The sequence below is a fragment of the Zea mays genome, chromosome 2 (genome assembly GCF_902167145.1).
Source record: "Zea mays cultivar B73 chromosome 2, Zm-B73-REFERENCE-NAM-5.0, whole genome shotgun sequence".
NCBI lineage: Eukaryota > Viridiplantae > Streptophyta > Magnoliopsida > Poales > Poaceae > Zea > Zea mays.
In genome coordinates, this window is record NC_050097.1 from 181,503,974 (window position 1) to 181,520,442 (window position 16,469).

General features: G+C 45.2%; 2 protein-coding genes across 4 annotated transcripts; both read left to right on the forward strand.

Annotated features, from left to right (window-relative positions):
- The first annotated feature begins 253 nt into the window (after nt 1-253).
- Nucleotides 254-3,166, forward strand: LOC541820 (hypersensitive induced response 2). 3 transcript variants are annotated; one of them, NM_001348648.1, is made up of 6 exons: nt 254-333; nt 1,412-1,607; nt 1,737-1,857; nt 2,098-2,189; nt 2,285-2,381; nt 2,532-3,055. In NM_001348648.1, exons 2-6 carry the CDS (start codon nt 1,419-1,421, stop codon nt 2,885-2,887), a joined length of 855 nt encoding a protein of 284 aa, NP_001335577.1. In that variant the 5' UTR covers nt 254-333; nt 1,412-1,418; the 3' UTR covers nt 2,888-3,055. The 3 variants fall into 3 exon arrangements, with proteins under 3 accessions (NP_001335577.1, NP_001335579.1, NP_001335578.1); NM_001348650.1 differs by having other exon boundaries at nt 332-672; nt 2,532-3,166; NM_001348649.1 differs by lacking the exon at nt 254-333 and adding an exon at nt 361-684 and having other exon boundaries at nt 2,532-3,164.
- A 3,891-nt stretch (nt 3,167-7,057) lies between these two features.
- Nucleotides 7,058-10,461, forward strand: LOC542622 (voltage-dependent anion channel protein1a). The gene is given in 6 exon segments (NM_001112149.1): nt 7,058-7,195; nt 7,308-7,375; nt 8,427-8,537; nt 8,768-8,857; nt 9,116-9,324; nt 9,921-10,461. Coding segments are annotated over 6 exon segments (831 nt in total). The 5' UTR covers nt 7,058-7,149; the 3' UTR covers nt 10,228-10,461.
- The last annotated feature ends 6,008 nt before the right edge of the window (nt 10,462-16,469 follow it).

The following is a 16,469-nucleotide window of genomic DNA, read 5'->3' on the forward strand; positions in this document are numbered from 1 at the left end:
TCTATTATGTCTTATTTATGCAGTTTGCTTCTTCGGATGAATAATGAGTGCTATTATGTATGAGAGCCATTTATTTATGCCTATCTGTGTTTCGAATTTCGGTATGGATAAATTTCATCCCATATTTCTTATTTTGTATTTTATAATTTTTACTGTTCATCGATGTTTTAATATAAAAGTACTATAAATTATTATATTTGTAGGGAGTATGATAAAGTTATGTCGATATAGCGTTTTAGTTTAGCCCCTCCTAAATTTTTTTCTAGATCCGTCCCTGTTTGCCGCTGTGTTTAGCTCTCTTCCCCGCAAGGATCCATCGATCGGTCGGACAGGGTAATCGATTTCTCCTCGCTCGTACTAGTGAATCTCGGATGGGTGCATTGGCGATTTGCTGCGCAGGCACAGTATAGGGTTCTTGGTGGGGGTTTCTTGGGGATGGATCTCTCATAGCTCCGGGGTTTATTTCCACATTCTAACTAGACGCAGCAACTTATCTTTCCCTCGATTTTGTGTAATGGCGTGCTCTTTGCTCAAGTCTTGCCTTTCCCAGCTCTAGCCGCTACTCTGCTCTTCCCCCAGCGTGGCTGTTTTGCACTTTTGCGGCCGTCAGTGCGGGAGTGGACAAAGCTAAAGACTTGGGGGCTGGTTCAGACGGGGATCGACATGTGTCTAGTAAATTAAGCAGTTATCTTTCTATTTGGAAGAACCGCTTATTAGCTGAGCACTTCTTTTTTTTTCTTCTAGACAGTTGTAGATGTGATGTGGAGCAGTGCACAAACTGCTCCATATCTGAACACCGCATGATAATTGTATATTTGCAGTGTACAAAGAGTCAAATTGCATATTTTATCTTCAGTTTGTGGTCAGGTGCCTTGAATCGTGAGAGTTTACACCTTGTGATTCCCATGGCTGCCTCAATGCGACATGTATCTACCCTTGTCTATGATCAAAGCAACTTACTGAACATGAGTAATTGTCTTCTCTTTGTGTCATATCTAGTTTATATCTAGTTTATATGAGTAATTGTCTTCTCTTTTGTTCTTCAATGGATATCAAAAGGCTGTTGAACAGTGAGTTTATGGTGCGATGTGCTTATTCATTTGGTTTCAAAGAGTTCCAAGTGCATCACTTTTTTTTAGTTGCCCTCATGTTATGAGATTCTAATCTCTATCCATTCAGGTTGGCATGTACTTTTTGACTTGCGTGCCATATTTTTGGCTTTCTCTATGATGTCCAAACTTGCATTGGTGTACCATCAGCTTCGTTCAAGAAGTACTAATAGTTGATGCATTATTGGAGTTAGGATATGCTCGGATGACAAATGAATGGCCTTGCCTTTACACTCTTGTCCTTGATGCATTACTGGACCGCTGGTAGCATACATGACAGACGTCCGTCTTATTGTGCGCAGATAAGACATGGGTCAGATTTTGGGTTTAGTTCAGGTTGATCAGTCAACTGTAGCCATCAAAGAAAATTTTGGCAAGTTCAGCGAGGTCCTGGAGCCTGGTTGCCACTTCCTGCCCTGGTGCATAGGGCAGCAGATTGCTGGTTACCTCTCCTTGCGTGTGCGCCAGCTGGATGTCCGCTGCGAAACAAAGACAAAGGTTTTCTCCGTCGCATTCCGTTTTGATGTCTGATTTGTGCTTTGCTGAAGCTACTGCCATTACCAAAGAAGAATATCTATTGTCTATCGAACGTTTCTGAACTCTATTGTCTGGATTTTGTTTGTTCAGGACAATGTCTTTGTCACTGTTGTTGCATCTGTTCAATATCGCGCTCTTGCTGATAAGGCATCTGACGCCTTCTACAAGCTGAGCAACACCAGGGAACAAATCCAGTCATACGTATTTGATGGTAAGTGTTCCTACTGTTTGAAATCCTACTTTAGGTGTTTATTATGTCGCGTCTATTCTGTGCTTGCCATGTCTCCGTTGTTCTATATTTGGTCTCAGTCCTTGCATACCCTATGCAAATTGACTGGTTTCTATGCTTGCGAATCTAGAGACATAAATTGTAACTTTGGTAGAAAATTATGTTTCAACACTGCACAGTTCAAAAGAGCCAGTTCTCACGGCTCTTCATTGCTTATTCCAGTCATCAGAGCTACTGTTCCGAAGCTGGGCTTGGACGATGCATTTGAGCAGAAGAATGAGATCGCAAAAGCAGTGGAAGAGGAGCTTGAAAAGGTTTCTGCCAAGCATTTTTTTTGTTTAATTGTTGTGTTGAATTTCCTTTAGAGCACGTGGAATCTTTTGACTGTTCTAGCTTGCTTGTGGTGTAGGCAATGTCTACTTATGGCTATCAGATCGTGCAAACGCTAATTGTTGATATTGAGCCTGACGACCGCGTCAAGAGAGCAATGAACGAGATCAATGCAGGCGAGTACTTTACTCTTCAATTTTCATCATATTATAAGCACCGCATCAGATTAAATTGGCAATACAGAATTTGGCCATTTGCTAAGCCATCAGCATCTACTAATTACATTGACTAATCTTACATGCTACCCTTTTGGCTGCATGGCACAGCTGCTAGGATGAGGGTGGCAGCCAGTGAGAAAGCTGAGGCTGAGAAGATACTCCAGATCAAGAAAGCCGAGGGAGAGGCGGAATCCAAGTACCTGGCTGGCGTGGGTATTGCAAGGCAGCGCCAGGCCATTGTGGATGGGCTGAGGGACAGTGTGCTCGCCTTCTCAGAGAACGTTCCAGGCACCACTGCCAAGGACATCATGGACATGGTCCTGGTCACCCAGTACTTTGACACCATGAGGGAGATTGGGGCCTCCTCCAAGTCCTCTTCGGTGTTCATCCCCCACGGTCCTGGAGCTGTCAAGGATGTCTCGGCGCAGATAAGAGATGGCCTCCTGCAGGCTAATCTGCACTGAGGGTACCCTGAGAAAACGAAGGATTCAGAGGGATGAGGGCATCGGTCCTATGATGCTATAAAATTGTCAATTATAGACTATATATGATATATAGAGGCAGGCTTGATTGATTTGTAAAAGCATAGTTAAGCACCGATTGAGCTATAAGTGCACTTGTGAGTGAGCCTGGGTATCCAAACCTGTCAGCTATTTGGTATGTATATGTTCTGCGTGCAAAATCCTACTGTAGCCATAGCGTTGAACAGGAAGAATTGTAAATGGATTTGGTGAGTTTATCAATCAGGTTACTGCACAGGAGTAACTGTTCCAGCAGGCACCGAGATACCCAGGACAAAGGGCCGGCACGGGGGCATTCCGCATTCCGTCGACCATCGCACGCGCGCGGGGAGAACAGAAGGCGAGGGAGGGACGACTCACTTGCAGACGAGGGAACAGCTTCCGAGGTCAACGCAGTCGAGCTGCGAGAACATCCGCGCCATCACGTGTGCCGGGGCCCGCAGCGCCGGCGCCGGCGCCCGCATGCTCCTCCCCTTGCCTCGGAGGCGCCATGGCCGATCCGCCCGCCCCGCCGTCCCGGCTCTTGTATTGGAGTGGACAAGTGGGCTGCAGCCCTGCAGGTGCAGAAACCTCGATCAATTCCCGACCATGCCTTGTGTCAGTGTCACCTAGGTTGAAGAACTGGACGAAGCAATTCTTTATTGGGATTGGTTACGCCACGAATCCAATTATCCAAACTTGATTCATCGACGACGGAAGAAGAAAAAAAAATGCCATCTCATTGTGACGCGACGATATGTCCATTTGTCAGAACAGAATACATGAGGTGATCCGTGGATAAAACCGCTGACAAATAATCGACATCATGTATTCACGGTTTCAGTGTACAGGAAGGAAACGAAAGAAGCACAATCCCTCGCGTGCATGTTATTTTTTTATTACAGAAACTTAAAATTTTGTATATAATTAGATTAAGATGGAAAGAATATGTTTGAATTTTTTAGATTTTTTTTGAATTTTATTAATTCATGTGCACCATATATGCAACAAAGACTAATGTGTACCGGATATGTTACCAAGAGCGAAAAGATACATGGAAGTTAACTTGAAATAAAATACAATCGATTACAGATAGAATGAATTACTCATCCGGATGTATACAATATAACAAATAATTACAAAAATACCTTCAGCTCTTACAACCAGCTCTTACAATCAGTACCACGAAGGTAAAAAGGATTACACAGCTTCAAATGACGAGTCGAATAATCCACTCTGATAAAAAAAGTACTACGTATGACATTATTCCTCTATTTATAGTCACATGTCATAATTTCGGTAGAATTACAATCATACCCTTAAATTGAGATACCCACTACTGCCCTTAAAATTTATCCGCACTCGTGAGTACGCGTCATCAATACTAAGATTTTACTTCGTCTTTGTCAGTATCTCAAAATTGAGATACCCACTACTAGGGATGTTCCTAAACACATCCGAATTGTATCACAAATCTAATATTTTAGAATAGATATACATAGAATTTAAAGTTAATTTTCGGCAATGTTATTAAGAATATTATGAAGTATTTAAATAAATTTTTGTATAATTTTTTATGTACATTATTTTCTCCCTACAACAAAAAAGGTGAAAAACATCTGAATCCGTATTCGGATAGACATCCAAATTTTATATGAATTATTTAAAAAGATATAGAATGAATTTAATGTTTATTTTTGTGAAGATTAATAGTCTCAATGCTAAAAACAAGAATATAAATTTACATAGCAAATTCTATATGTTAGCTGTTCACAATCGAAGAAAGAAGACCAAAAAATGACATCCGAATAAATATCCGGATCCATCCCTACCCACTACTACTAAGTTAAGGTGGACCCTCCGGGATGTCAATAGTGAAAGTCGCCTAAAGGGGGGTGAATAGGGCGAATCTGAAATTTACAAACTTAATCACAACTACAAGCCGGGTTAGCGTTAGAAATATAATCGAGTCCAAGAGAGAGGGTGCAAAATAAATCGCAAGCGAATAAATAGTGTGACACGTGGATTTGTTTTACTGAGGTTCGGTTCTTGCAAACCTACTCCCCGTTGAGGTGGTCACAAAGACCGGGTCTCTTTCAACCCTTTCCCTCTCTCAAACGGTCACTTAGACCGAGTGGGCTTCTTCTTCTCAAACAAATGGAACACGAAGTTCCCGCAAGGACCACCACACGATTGGTGTCTCTTGCCTCAATTACAAGTGAGTTTGATCTCAAGAAAGAATGAGAAAGAAAAGAAGCGATCCAAGCGCAAGAGCTCAAATGAACACAACAAATCACTCTCTCTAATCACTAAAGCTTTGTGTGGAGTTGGGAGAAGATTTGATCTCTTTGGTGTGCCTTGTATTGAATGCTAGCTCTTGTAATGTAGTTGGAAGGTGGGAAACTTGGATGACTTGAATGTGGGGGTGGTTGGGGTATTTATAGCCCCAACCACCAAACTAGCCGTTTGGTGGAGGCTGCTGTCGCATGACGCACCGGACAGTCCGGTGCGCCACCGGATAGTGTCCGGTGCGCCAGCCACGTCACCAGGCCGTTGGGTTCCGACCGTTGGAGCTCTGACTTGTGGGCCCGCCTGACATGTCCGGTGAATTATAGCGGAGCGGATTCCCGAAGCTAGCGGGTTCAGAGTCGCTCTCCTCTGGAGCACCGGACAGTCCGTTGAATTATAGCGAAGCGTCTCTGAGAATCCCGAAGGTGATGAGTTCAGCTTGGAGTTCCCTGGTGCACCGGACAGTCCGGTGCGCCAGACCAGGGCACACTTCGGTTATCCCTTGCTCTCTTTGTTGAACCCTTTTCTTGGTCTTTTTATTGGCTTATGTGAACCTTTGGCACCTGTAGAACTTATAGACTAGAGCAAACTAGTTAGTCCAATTATTTGTGTTGGGCAATTCAACCACCAAAACCAATTAGGAAATAGGTGTAAGCCTAATTCCCTTTCAAATAGGGACTCCAATACTCGCTAACCGATGCTAAATCCCTTATTAGGGTTAGGATATCAGACAAAAAGTCTCCCCATTGGTATAAATATGAGACAAAATATTCACCCATTAGGTAAGCAGAAATGGGTTTGGAAAGAAATCATCCAAAACCAATTAACCATGAGTAATATTCACCTAGTGAAATTAAATGTGTGTCCTAATAGATAATAAGCACAACAACTAACTCAATCTCTTTCAACTAACTTAATCTCTTTCAACCCTTTTAAGCACCCATCCACCTAGCCTAGGTGGTCAGCCACTAGCCGTCCCATCCACTAGTCCATATGTTTTTTTTTTGTGTTTTGCTGTTTTGTATGGTTAAACATATTTTTTTATTAAATGTCAGATTTATTGGTAGTGTATTATTGTTAGGTGCCGTGTGACTGTTAATGTCATATGAAATATAATTTAATAGTGTTTTCCTTGTCATGGATGAGGACCCATTGAGACCCTATATCAGAATAAGGATGTGTATGAGATGAATCTTATATCATAATAGATATAAGTATGAAAATAGGGATGTGTATAACTTCATGAGACCGTGTCCAACAAGGACCTGTATGTGGTTCTGTACGCCAAATTTACAGGACGCCGAGCTCCTTTGTTGGTCCAGCAACGGACGGTAAAGCCTCCGGTAAAATACCGGACGCTGCCTGCGCATGCTACATTTAGCGTTTCACTGTGCGTCCGCTACGCAGCCGGCCAGCAGGGGCATAGTGCTGATACGACAAGGATGGCCCACATGCAGCTCGTGGGACCAGGAGCTCACAGGAGGAGGCAACGACATTGGAACATGGGTCGGGCCCACAGTTGTCAAAAAATATAGAATATAGGATATAGAGGAGGAAATTTAGAGAACGCTGCTGGAGATGGTAGAGATATAGAGGATGTAATATTTTAGAGTGTACTGTAAAGGACGAAAAATATTTTTTTAGAGGATGAAATTTAAAGGACGTTGCTGAAGATAGCCTGAGGATGAGTACTAGATGTCTGGAGTCTGAACCTGGTGGAGAATTCCCCACAGAAGGAGAAGGAAAATAAACTAGGGTTTAGCCGGGGCCACACGGCAGGCTCCACGGCGTGGTTATGTCCGCCTTTATTCTCCCCCCACTCGTCTGCTTCGCCTCCACCTATCCGCCGCCTCCCAATCATCCTGCCCCCAAACTCCCACCCCGCAGCATCCCCACGCCACCACACCTCGTCGCGTCGCGTCGTCACCGGCGTGAAGATGGTCGGGCCAGGCCTCTACACCGAGATCGGCAAGAAGACCAGGGGTGGGTATCCGTCCTAAGGATTCCTTTCAAGCTCTGGGGATCATGGGTGCAGTTCGCTGGTTTATTCTCTTCTGTTGGTTTGCTTATTGTTGTTGGTTCGCTTTTTCCGCAGATCTGCTGTACAAGGACTACCAGACTGACCACAAGTTCACCCTCACTACCTACACCTCCAATGGCGTCGTAAGTGCTTCGCTCCGTTTCGGAACACCCCGTTTCCTCTTGTTCAGCTTCGGTCCTTTTACTAGGGCGTTGCTTTGTGCTTTCTCCGGACTGGAATGAATCTGGTTGACGTAGCTGTGGGATGGGTTCATGATCTTCTATTGGATTCGTCTGCCGGCTTCGGATTCTCTTGCTCGATCTTAGCGAGTGACTGTTCCAGCACAAGAGATTATTTATTGATTAGATTGGGGTTCCTGCAGAGCCCTGCTTATTAGTTGTGCTCTGTGTCTATCTGCTGGTTGGTTTTTTGATGTAGAGTACAGGATTCGGCAATGTGTGATTTACATGTGATGCTCTTTCACTAGTTTTAAATAAGTGGGTTGCTAGAGAAACCCTCTTGAGTCATGACCAGTGGAGGAAAGGGTTCGAATAAAAAGGGACAGTGGAACCCCTCGCGGTTGTGTTTCTAATAAAAACTGGAGGTGATGTGAAATAGCAGCAAGCTCGAGTTACATAACTGGTGTCGGGCTCAATTTTCAAGGGATGCTACACATGTTTGCACTATGTGGATACTGGGAGGACAGTGTGGGTAGTCAGTTATTGAGTAGAATAATTAAGGAGCTGAGCGATGTCAACGCGTGCCGTTGGATTTCCTTCCACGGTTGCTATGTGAGTAAATTGCTGGTTTTGATGAGTTTTAGATTTGTAGGAAAAATGTATCTGTACTGAACTAAAACAATGAGAATAATAAAACTATAACCGAAGTATCAAACACCTGGAAAAAAGATTGTGTTGAACCCCAATTATGCTGTTACCTTAATTATGTTTCTCAACTCATATTGACTTTTGCAACTTGCATTTCCGTTGATGTATTGGAATCTGGAATTATGTATGCTCATTGCTCTTGTCTTAATGGTAACACTTGCATGATTTAACAATTAATCCTTTGGTGTGCGTGTATATGTTTGATTGTTCTACATGCTTCTAAAAATTGTTACTATGTTAGAGTCATTTGCATTCATGGCTAGCATATTCTTATGATTTTAATATCCTCTCTTACTTTTTCATGCAGGCTGTAACTGCTTCTAGCACAAAGAAAGCTGACCTGATCCTTGGCGAGATCCAATCACAGATAAAGAACAAGAACATGACCATAGATGTGAAAGCAAACTCGGAGTCAAATGTAAATCTCTCTCTGTATATGTATATACTTAACCCCTGGAAATTGCATCCCTTGCTCAAAATGGACCTCCAACATGTTCATTTATTATGATATCGCCTAGACTAATAATTGTACTTTGACAAACTACTATCAAGCATGCTAATTATGGTGGTCAACAATTTGCTCTCTGACTAACTAGTTGATCTGCCATATTTCTCACGTTCTGACTGCTTGTTTGATGTGATGTTCAGATCATTACGACAATTACTGTTGATGAGATTGCAACACCAGGGCTGAAGACCATCTTAAGCTTTGCTGTTCCTGATCAGAGATCTGGAAAGGTAATAATCTAATTCACTTTATCATTTCTTAAATGGAAGCTTATTCTTCAAAAAAGGGCAGACCTAGTGCTGGAGGCTCCCTCGAGTGGGGTATGGGGAAGAGATAAACCGAGACAAGCATTCCCCTCACAAATATGGAGATGCTGCTTCTGCTTTGAACCACACTCTGGTGACTCAATGAGACAGCTCTCCACTGCATCGGGCCTGCCCTTTGAAGCTTATTCTTCAATGTATTCATTTATTAATTTCTGGCTGCAGGTTGAGCTCCAGTATTTGCATGATTATGCTGGAGTTAATGCAAGCATCGGTCTGACAGCCAATCCTGTAGTCAACCTCTCTGCTGCCTTTGGTACTAAGGCTGTTGCAGTTGGTGCCGATATCTCACTTGATACTGCAACTGGGAACTTGACTAAATACAATGCTGCACTGAGGTTCACTCATGAAGACCTTGTCGCATCCCTGAACCTGTGAGTTTTCAAAGTGTAGTAATCCTATATACTTAGGCACTGTATGTGACTGTTATTTGGCAGCACTTGTAATATCATTATTTATGGTTAAGTACAAATCCCTGCTTGATGTGTCTCAACTTAAAGCTGTTGTGTAAGTGGTTTAGTGCATAAAAGTTGGTCAAAATGTTAATATATTGGTCACCGTGATTTCACCTTTTCTCAGACATTTCTCAAATGGAGTTTTGAAAGAAGAAACTTTACAATTTGACTTTACTTAGATCGTTTGCAACAAACTCAGATTATTGCATGTACAGAAATTGATCGAAGTGACTGACTTTGCTAAGTGTTTTTTGTTTCATTGAGAAAAATGATCTATTGCATTAAGCTGGTAGCAATATGGCTGATATTGAGCCGTACCTCCAGGAAGGGTCTGATATGCTCAGTATTTTGGTTTTCTAATTGAGTGAAAAGTCCTATGTATAATCTTATATTAAATGAAATTGATGTCATAGCTTTTCAACAGATGTAACCCTGTTTCTTTTAGGACGTTTACTGTCTTATTTTTTTGCAGTGCCTGCCAAATTTCATGTAACCGACCCAACCTTCTCTTGCAGGAACAACAAGGGAGACAGCCTTACTGGAGCCTACTATCACAAGGTGAGCGAATTGACCAACACAGCTGTTGGGGCAGAGCTTACCCACAGCTTCTCGACCAATGAAAACACCCTCACCTTTGGCGGGCAGCACGCCCTGGACCCACTAACCGTCTTGAAGGCCCGCATTAACAACTCTGGCAAGGCCAGTGCCCTGATCCAGCACGAGTGGAGGCCAAAGTCGCTGGTCACCATCTCGGCCGAGGTCGACACAAAGACCATCGAGAAGAGCTCGAAGGTTGGGATTGCTGTGGCCCTCAAGCCCTGATTGGTTATACAGACCATTTTTTCCCCTTCTAAGTTCCTAGCATGACTGTTTGGGTCAGATCAGATCAGCTGGGGAAAACAAAACTGTTGGGGTTCCTGGCATCTTTGTTTGCTGTAGTCAGTTGATTTAATGAACTCCGAAATGTCTCATGGAGGAAAATTTTCGGTCGCCTGTGTAGCGCTCTGTTAAATGAGCAACCTTCACAATAATTCAAGCTCGGTAGAATTCTGAACTTGTTAATGATGATTGATGGTGACTGTCAACTGAGGTAGGGGAGGTTCTGTTTTCAGCAATAATTTTTCTACCTTGTGGTGTCGGGGACTTTACCCAATCGATTCATGTGTTTTTGTGGTGCAGTATTTAATTAATGTCAAGCGTTTTTTATTGCAATTTACGTCAAGCGTTTACTGCCAACTACAGTTGGTTTCTACATCATGCTTGGTTTTTTTGTGAATCGACACAAGTTAGGACACCCTCGATAGTGTTAGGTCCTGTTTGGATTTAATGTGCTTCTGTTAAATGAGCTAAAATTGTTAAATTTAGTCCTCAAATGGAGAGATAAAATTTGAGAGCTAAAGTATAGCATATACGTACATACGTAAAGTTTAGCACGTAAAAAGATATCCATATCGCTAATTAATGTGCGAGAGAAGGGTAAGATGTTTTTTTTTCTTACTCTGAATCACTTTCAGCTCTCTTGGAGGAGATAAATTGCTTATGAATGCTAAAGTTTAGCATTTCACATTTATCATTTTTTACACTCCTGTTTAGTTCTTCAAGTGTTTGAATGTCATATGTCATAAAGGGCCGAAAAATAAGCTCGAGGCCCATGAGCCTCGAACGAGCCGAACCGAGCTGACCCGTTTCAGCTTGTGAGCCGTGTCAAATTAACCAATTTATAAAATAATGATAAATATTAGATAATTTTATAAATAATAGCTTGTTTTTAGTCTTTGATGAATATATTACAATTATAATTTAAATTACTCATAATGTTGAATGATGATTCTATATTTCGAATTTACTCAATGACGGATAATAGCTCGTTTTTTACATAATGTTGAATGATGATTCCATAAGTATCAGGAAATGGTTCGCGAGCTGAGCTGACTCGCGAGCCTAAATCTCTAGCTCGCCAAGTGGACGAGTCGAGATGAGCCTATTAAGTCAACTCGGCTCGTTTCTAGCCCTATTGACATCTTGGTAATTACTGAGGCTATACCCTTGGATGCTGACATAAGTTTTCACTTGAGATTGCTAAAATGCGCTGAACATAATTTAAATTTTAAGAGGCATATTATTCTTATATATAGCTTATTTATAAAATAATATATCTCTTCTATATGATATTGAATAACATTTGCATATTTCATTTTAAAAATATCTTTATTCTAAAAGAATAATACTTGATATGTGACTAATATATAGTATTTAAAATTTATATTAATGTTTAGCATCTTAAGTATTTCAAATGAAAAAACTTAAAGCAGACCTCACTGAAAGCAATAAAAAATATCTTAATTTGACACCACTATATGTATGTTTTTTCTAAGACGATAAGTTCTAGTATAATATGCTGCTAAAATTTCATATCATTTTAAACATTTTAATAATAACAAATGTAAAAACTCAAAACTACTAAATTATAGATCTCATTGAGAGCTATAACAATTATATAAAAGTGTTTTCAGTTGATACTATACAAGAAAGATATTATTTTTTTACAGCATTAAACGCTTCTTCATGATTATTATGCTCCTAAGACTATATTATTTTTTCAAATATCTTAACGATCTCAAATAAAAAACTCAAAACTAGAAAGTTTAGGATTTTATCGAGATCTATAACTTTCATATAACAAGCATCTTCATCCAATGTCATATAAAACTATATGATTTTTCTAAAGCCGATTGTGGTAACAAAACACTATTGTCACGCCAACGAAAATGGCACGAAATTTTTTCCACATAAATATCATTGTCCAACGTGTCATATCTTGCCGCACTAATATATACTAGTCGGTTACGCGTGCGTTGCGACGACTCACAACAATACCCACGTAAATTATCCACCAAAAAGTTTTCAAAATTTTTTATTGATTGTCTCCGCTCTTCGCATAATATTTTATGAACGCACGGATACCATAGTCCATAGGCAGCAAATCAGAGACCTTCATCCCTCGCCTCCCCCACTTCCAAGGTTTCGTAGAGCAGGAGAGAAAGGGAAGAGGCGAACATACCTGTTCGTTGCCGGAGAAGAACATGACGAAGACTTGGGCATCTGGAGGCGACATAGGTAGTATACCGCTAGATATACAGGGAGAGAGCACGCAATTGAGAAAGAAGCCTAGCCGGAGCAGCTCCAAACCGAGAGGCACCCGCACAGGCGTCAATCCGAGAAGGGCGAGAGAATGCGGGTGTCTTCCTAGCCCTGGACCCGCCGAAGCGACACAACACCATCACCAACTCTGTAGCATATGCCGACTACTGCCACGCTACGGGCCTTGGTTGTCCAATATCTCAGACCTGGACTCCTCATCGCCAAGATAACCTAAGCGTGACAGGCGCCACCATGTCCTCCTCAACGGCATGCACAGAGAAAGGCTAGGAGCATGACCGACTCGCGCCGTACCCGCGTCGACGAGCGTCAGTCGGCTCGCGGCTATGACTGTGGGCGGGGGCAGTAGGTTGGGGAGGAAGAGCAGGGCGAAGATCGGGAAGATGAACAGGACGTTCGACGACGGCGAAAACAATGGTGCGCACATGATGTGAAACGTCCTCGTGGACGTGCAATAGCCACTGCGCGAGTCGGTGTCAGAGCTGGTGTCGGACGAATATAAGGAGGAGGCGCATGCTCCTACGCCCTCTAACGAGAATGGGGTGGCGCAGAGGTGGAGGCATGAGTGGAGAGAGAAAAGAAGTAGAATGACGAACGAGGTGGTGGCAACTAAGACGAGAACCATCATTATCGTGCGAAGTTATAGATGACCAAATGAGTCATGTCTCGCGAGCCGGCCCGAGGCACGACCTAGTTAATAGTGCCTGGGCCAACCCGGCACGAGCGCCGTGCGGTGCTTGGGCCGTAGCTTCAGCACGTAGTGCTGGCCCGGCTCGACACAATTATTTTTTTATTTTACAATATATATATATATATATACATATGTACAATTTATATTCAATATTATAAACACGTGAGCATGATATTCTACTGGTTAAACAGCTTCGCCCTTTTAACATTTATCTGAACACGATGTTATACTGGTTAAACAGCTTCGCCCAGTGTCTCTCACCCTTCTTTTATGCATTGGCGTGACCAAAAGAGTTAAAACTTAAAATTAAAAATAAGTTTAAAAAGATTTAAAATGGGGGAAAATCCTATACCGAACAAATACATGCATCTCAAGATCTTTCATTCGTACAGGAGTGTTTTGATTTGATTTTGAAGATTCCAAGATGAAATACTTGTCCTCGTAGAAGGTACAGAGTGTGGTGATTCTGAAGTTGCAAAACGTAACGAGATCCATAGAAAGTACTGGGCATCAATACATGTACAATAATAGTTGTGAGTTGCAAGAAGAAACCCAGCTAGTGTGTATTACATTTTTCTTTTTGAAAAATAACCCTCCAGCCTACTGGGTGTTGAGTTGTTTATACAACTGTACGTATCTGGGAACATATATGCAACCGTATTCATGAACATACAGAGCACAACCTGCAAAATCAAGGGAAAAAGCTAGAGATGCAGGTAACTAAAAGGGAGCAAAAACAGGTCACATGGTATGGTACCATGACATGCTCTCTTCATGCTTGAGATAAATATAATAACTAGAATAATACTCGGATATAATAAGTATAGTCCGGTCCCTGCGCGGACTGTCCGGTTATAATCCGCGGACCGTACGTGTCGGGGACCATAATTAGGGGTACTGTCGGCGTTTCGAGACAGGGGGTCCCTAAGCCGACGAGTGAATGTCGCCGCGTGCCCCAGCCCAGATGGGTCGAGCGCGAGGCCGAGCGCGAAGGGGGATAGCGAGGTGGCCGGAGATGGGCGTGAGAGAGGTGGAAATCCCGTGACCTTCGTATTGTCCCGCGCCCTGGTCGGGTGCGCTTGCAGTAGGGGTTACAAGCGTCCACGCGGGAGAGGGAGCGAGCGGCTTCAGGCGAGCGCCTGTCTCGTCCTCGTCCCCGCGCGGCCAACCCTCTCTAAGAGGGCCCTGGTCCTTCCTTTTATAGGCGTAAGGAGAGGATCCAGGTGTACAATGGGGGGGTGTAGCAGAGTGCTACGTGTCTAGCGGAGGAGAGCTAGCGCCCTAAGTACATGCCGTTGTGGCAGCCGGAGAGATTTTAGCACCCAGCTGGTGTGATGTCGTGGCCGTCGGAGGAGCGATGGAGCCTGGCGGAGGGACAGCTGTCGGAGCGGTTGAGTCCTTGCTGACGTCCTCTTGCTTCCGTAAGGGGGCTGAGAGCCGCCGTCGTCACAGAGTATGCGGGTCGCCATCATTGCCTATCTGGCGGAGCGAGCCAGATGGGACGCCGGTCTTGTTCCCTGCGGCCCGAGTCAGCTCGGGGTAGGGTGATGATGGCGCCTCCTGTTGACGTGGCTGGTCTGCGCCCTAGGTTGGGCGATGTGGAAGCTCCTCCGAAGCCGAGGTCGAGTCTGTCTTCCGTGGCCGAGGTCGAGTCCGAGCCCCTGGGTCGGGCGAGGCGGAGGCCGTCGGCTGAGGCCAGGGCGGAGTCCGAGCCCTGGGGTCGGCGGAGCGGAGTTCGTCGTCTTCTGGGGCTGAGCCCAAGTCAGAGCCCTGGGTCGGGTGGAGCGGAGTTCGTCGTCTTCCGGGAATTAGCCCGAGTCCGAGCCCTGGGTCGGGCGGAGCGGAGTTCGCCGTCTTCCGGGACTTAGCCCGAGTCCGAGCCCTGGGTCGGGCGGAGCGGAGTTCGCCGTCTTCCGGGACTTTGCCCGAGTCCGAGCCCTGGGTCGGGCGGAGCGGAGTTCGCCGTCTTCCGGGACTTAGCCCGAGTCCGAGCCCTGGGTCGGGCGAAGCGGAGCTTCCTATGGTGCCTTCGGCCGGGCCTGACTGCCTGTCAGTCTCACTCTGTCAAGTGGCACCGCAGTCGGAGTGGCGCAGGCGGCGCTGTCCTTCTGTCAGGCCGGTCAGTGGAGCGGCGAAGTGACGGTGGTCACTTCGGCTCTGCCGGCCGGGGGGCGCGCGTCAGGATAAAGGTGTCAGGCCACCTTTGCATTGAATGCTCCTGCGATTTGGTCGGTCGGTGCGGCGATTTGGTCAGGGTTGCTTCTTGGCGAAGACAGGGCCTCGGGCGAGCCGGAGATATATTCGCCGCTGGAGGGGGGCCTCGGGCGAGACGGAAATCCTTCGGGGTCGGCTGCCCTTGTCCGAGGCTAGGCTCGGGCGAGGCGTGATCGAGTCCCTCGAATGGACTGATCCCTGACTTAATCGCACCCATCAGGCCTTTGCAGCTTTATGCTGATGGGGGTTACCAGCTGAGAATTAGGAGCCTTGAGGGTACCCCTAATTATGGTCCCCGACAGTAGCCCCCGAGCCTCAAAGGGAGTGTTAGCACTCGCTTGGAGGCTTTCATCGCACTTTTTTGCAAGGGGACCAGCCTTTCTCGGTTGCGTTTTGTTCCGGTGGGTGCGCGCGAGCGCACCCGCCGGGTGTAGCCCCCGAGGCCTCGGAGGAGTGGTTTCACTCCTTCGAGGTCTTAATGCCTCGCGTAATGCTTCGGCTGGTCTGATCGTTCCCTCATGCGAGGTGGCCGTAGCCCGGGTGTACGGTCGGGTCCCAAGTTCTCGGGCTGGTATGTTGACGCTGTCAACGGTTCGGCCGGAGCCGGGTTTGCGAGAGCAGCCACCGAGCCTCTGCACAGGGCGAGAGGGCGATCAGGGACAGACTCAGCTTTTTTACATACGCCCCTGCATCGCCTTTCTGCAAGGAGGAGGGGGGAAAGCGCCATGTTGCCCTCGATGGGCGCCGAACATGGTGTCTCCGGTGAGCTGCAAGCGGGTAATCCGAGTGGACGTCCGTGCCCCGTTCGTTAGGGGTCGGCTAGGGGCCCAGAGGCACGCCCAAAAGTACCTGCGGGTGATCTGCCGGACCCGGTCCCCTGGCGACGGGGTCCGAGGGCTCGATGCCTCCCTCTGATGGGATTCCGTTACAAGATCGTTCCCGCTGGTCTCGGAAATGTCCTAGGGTACCTCGGGAGCGCAGCCCGAGCCTTGGTTATGTA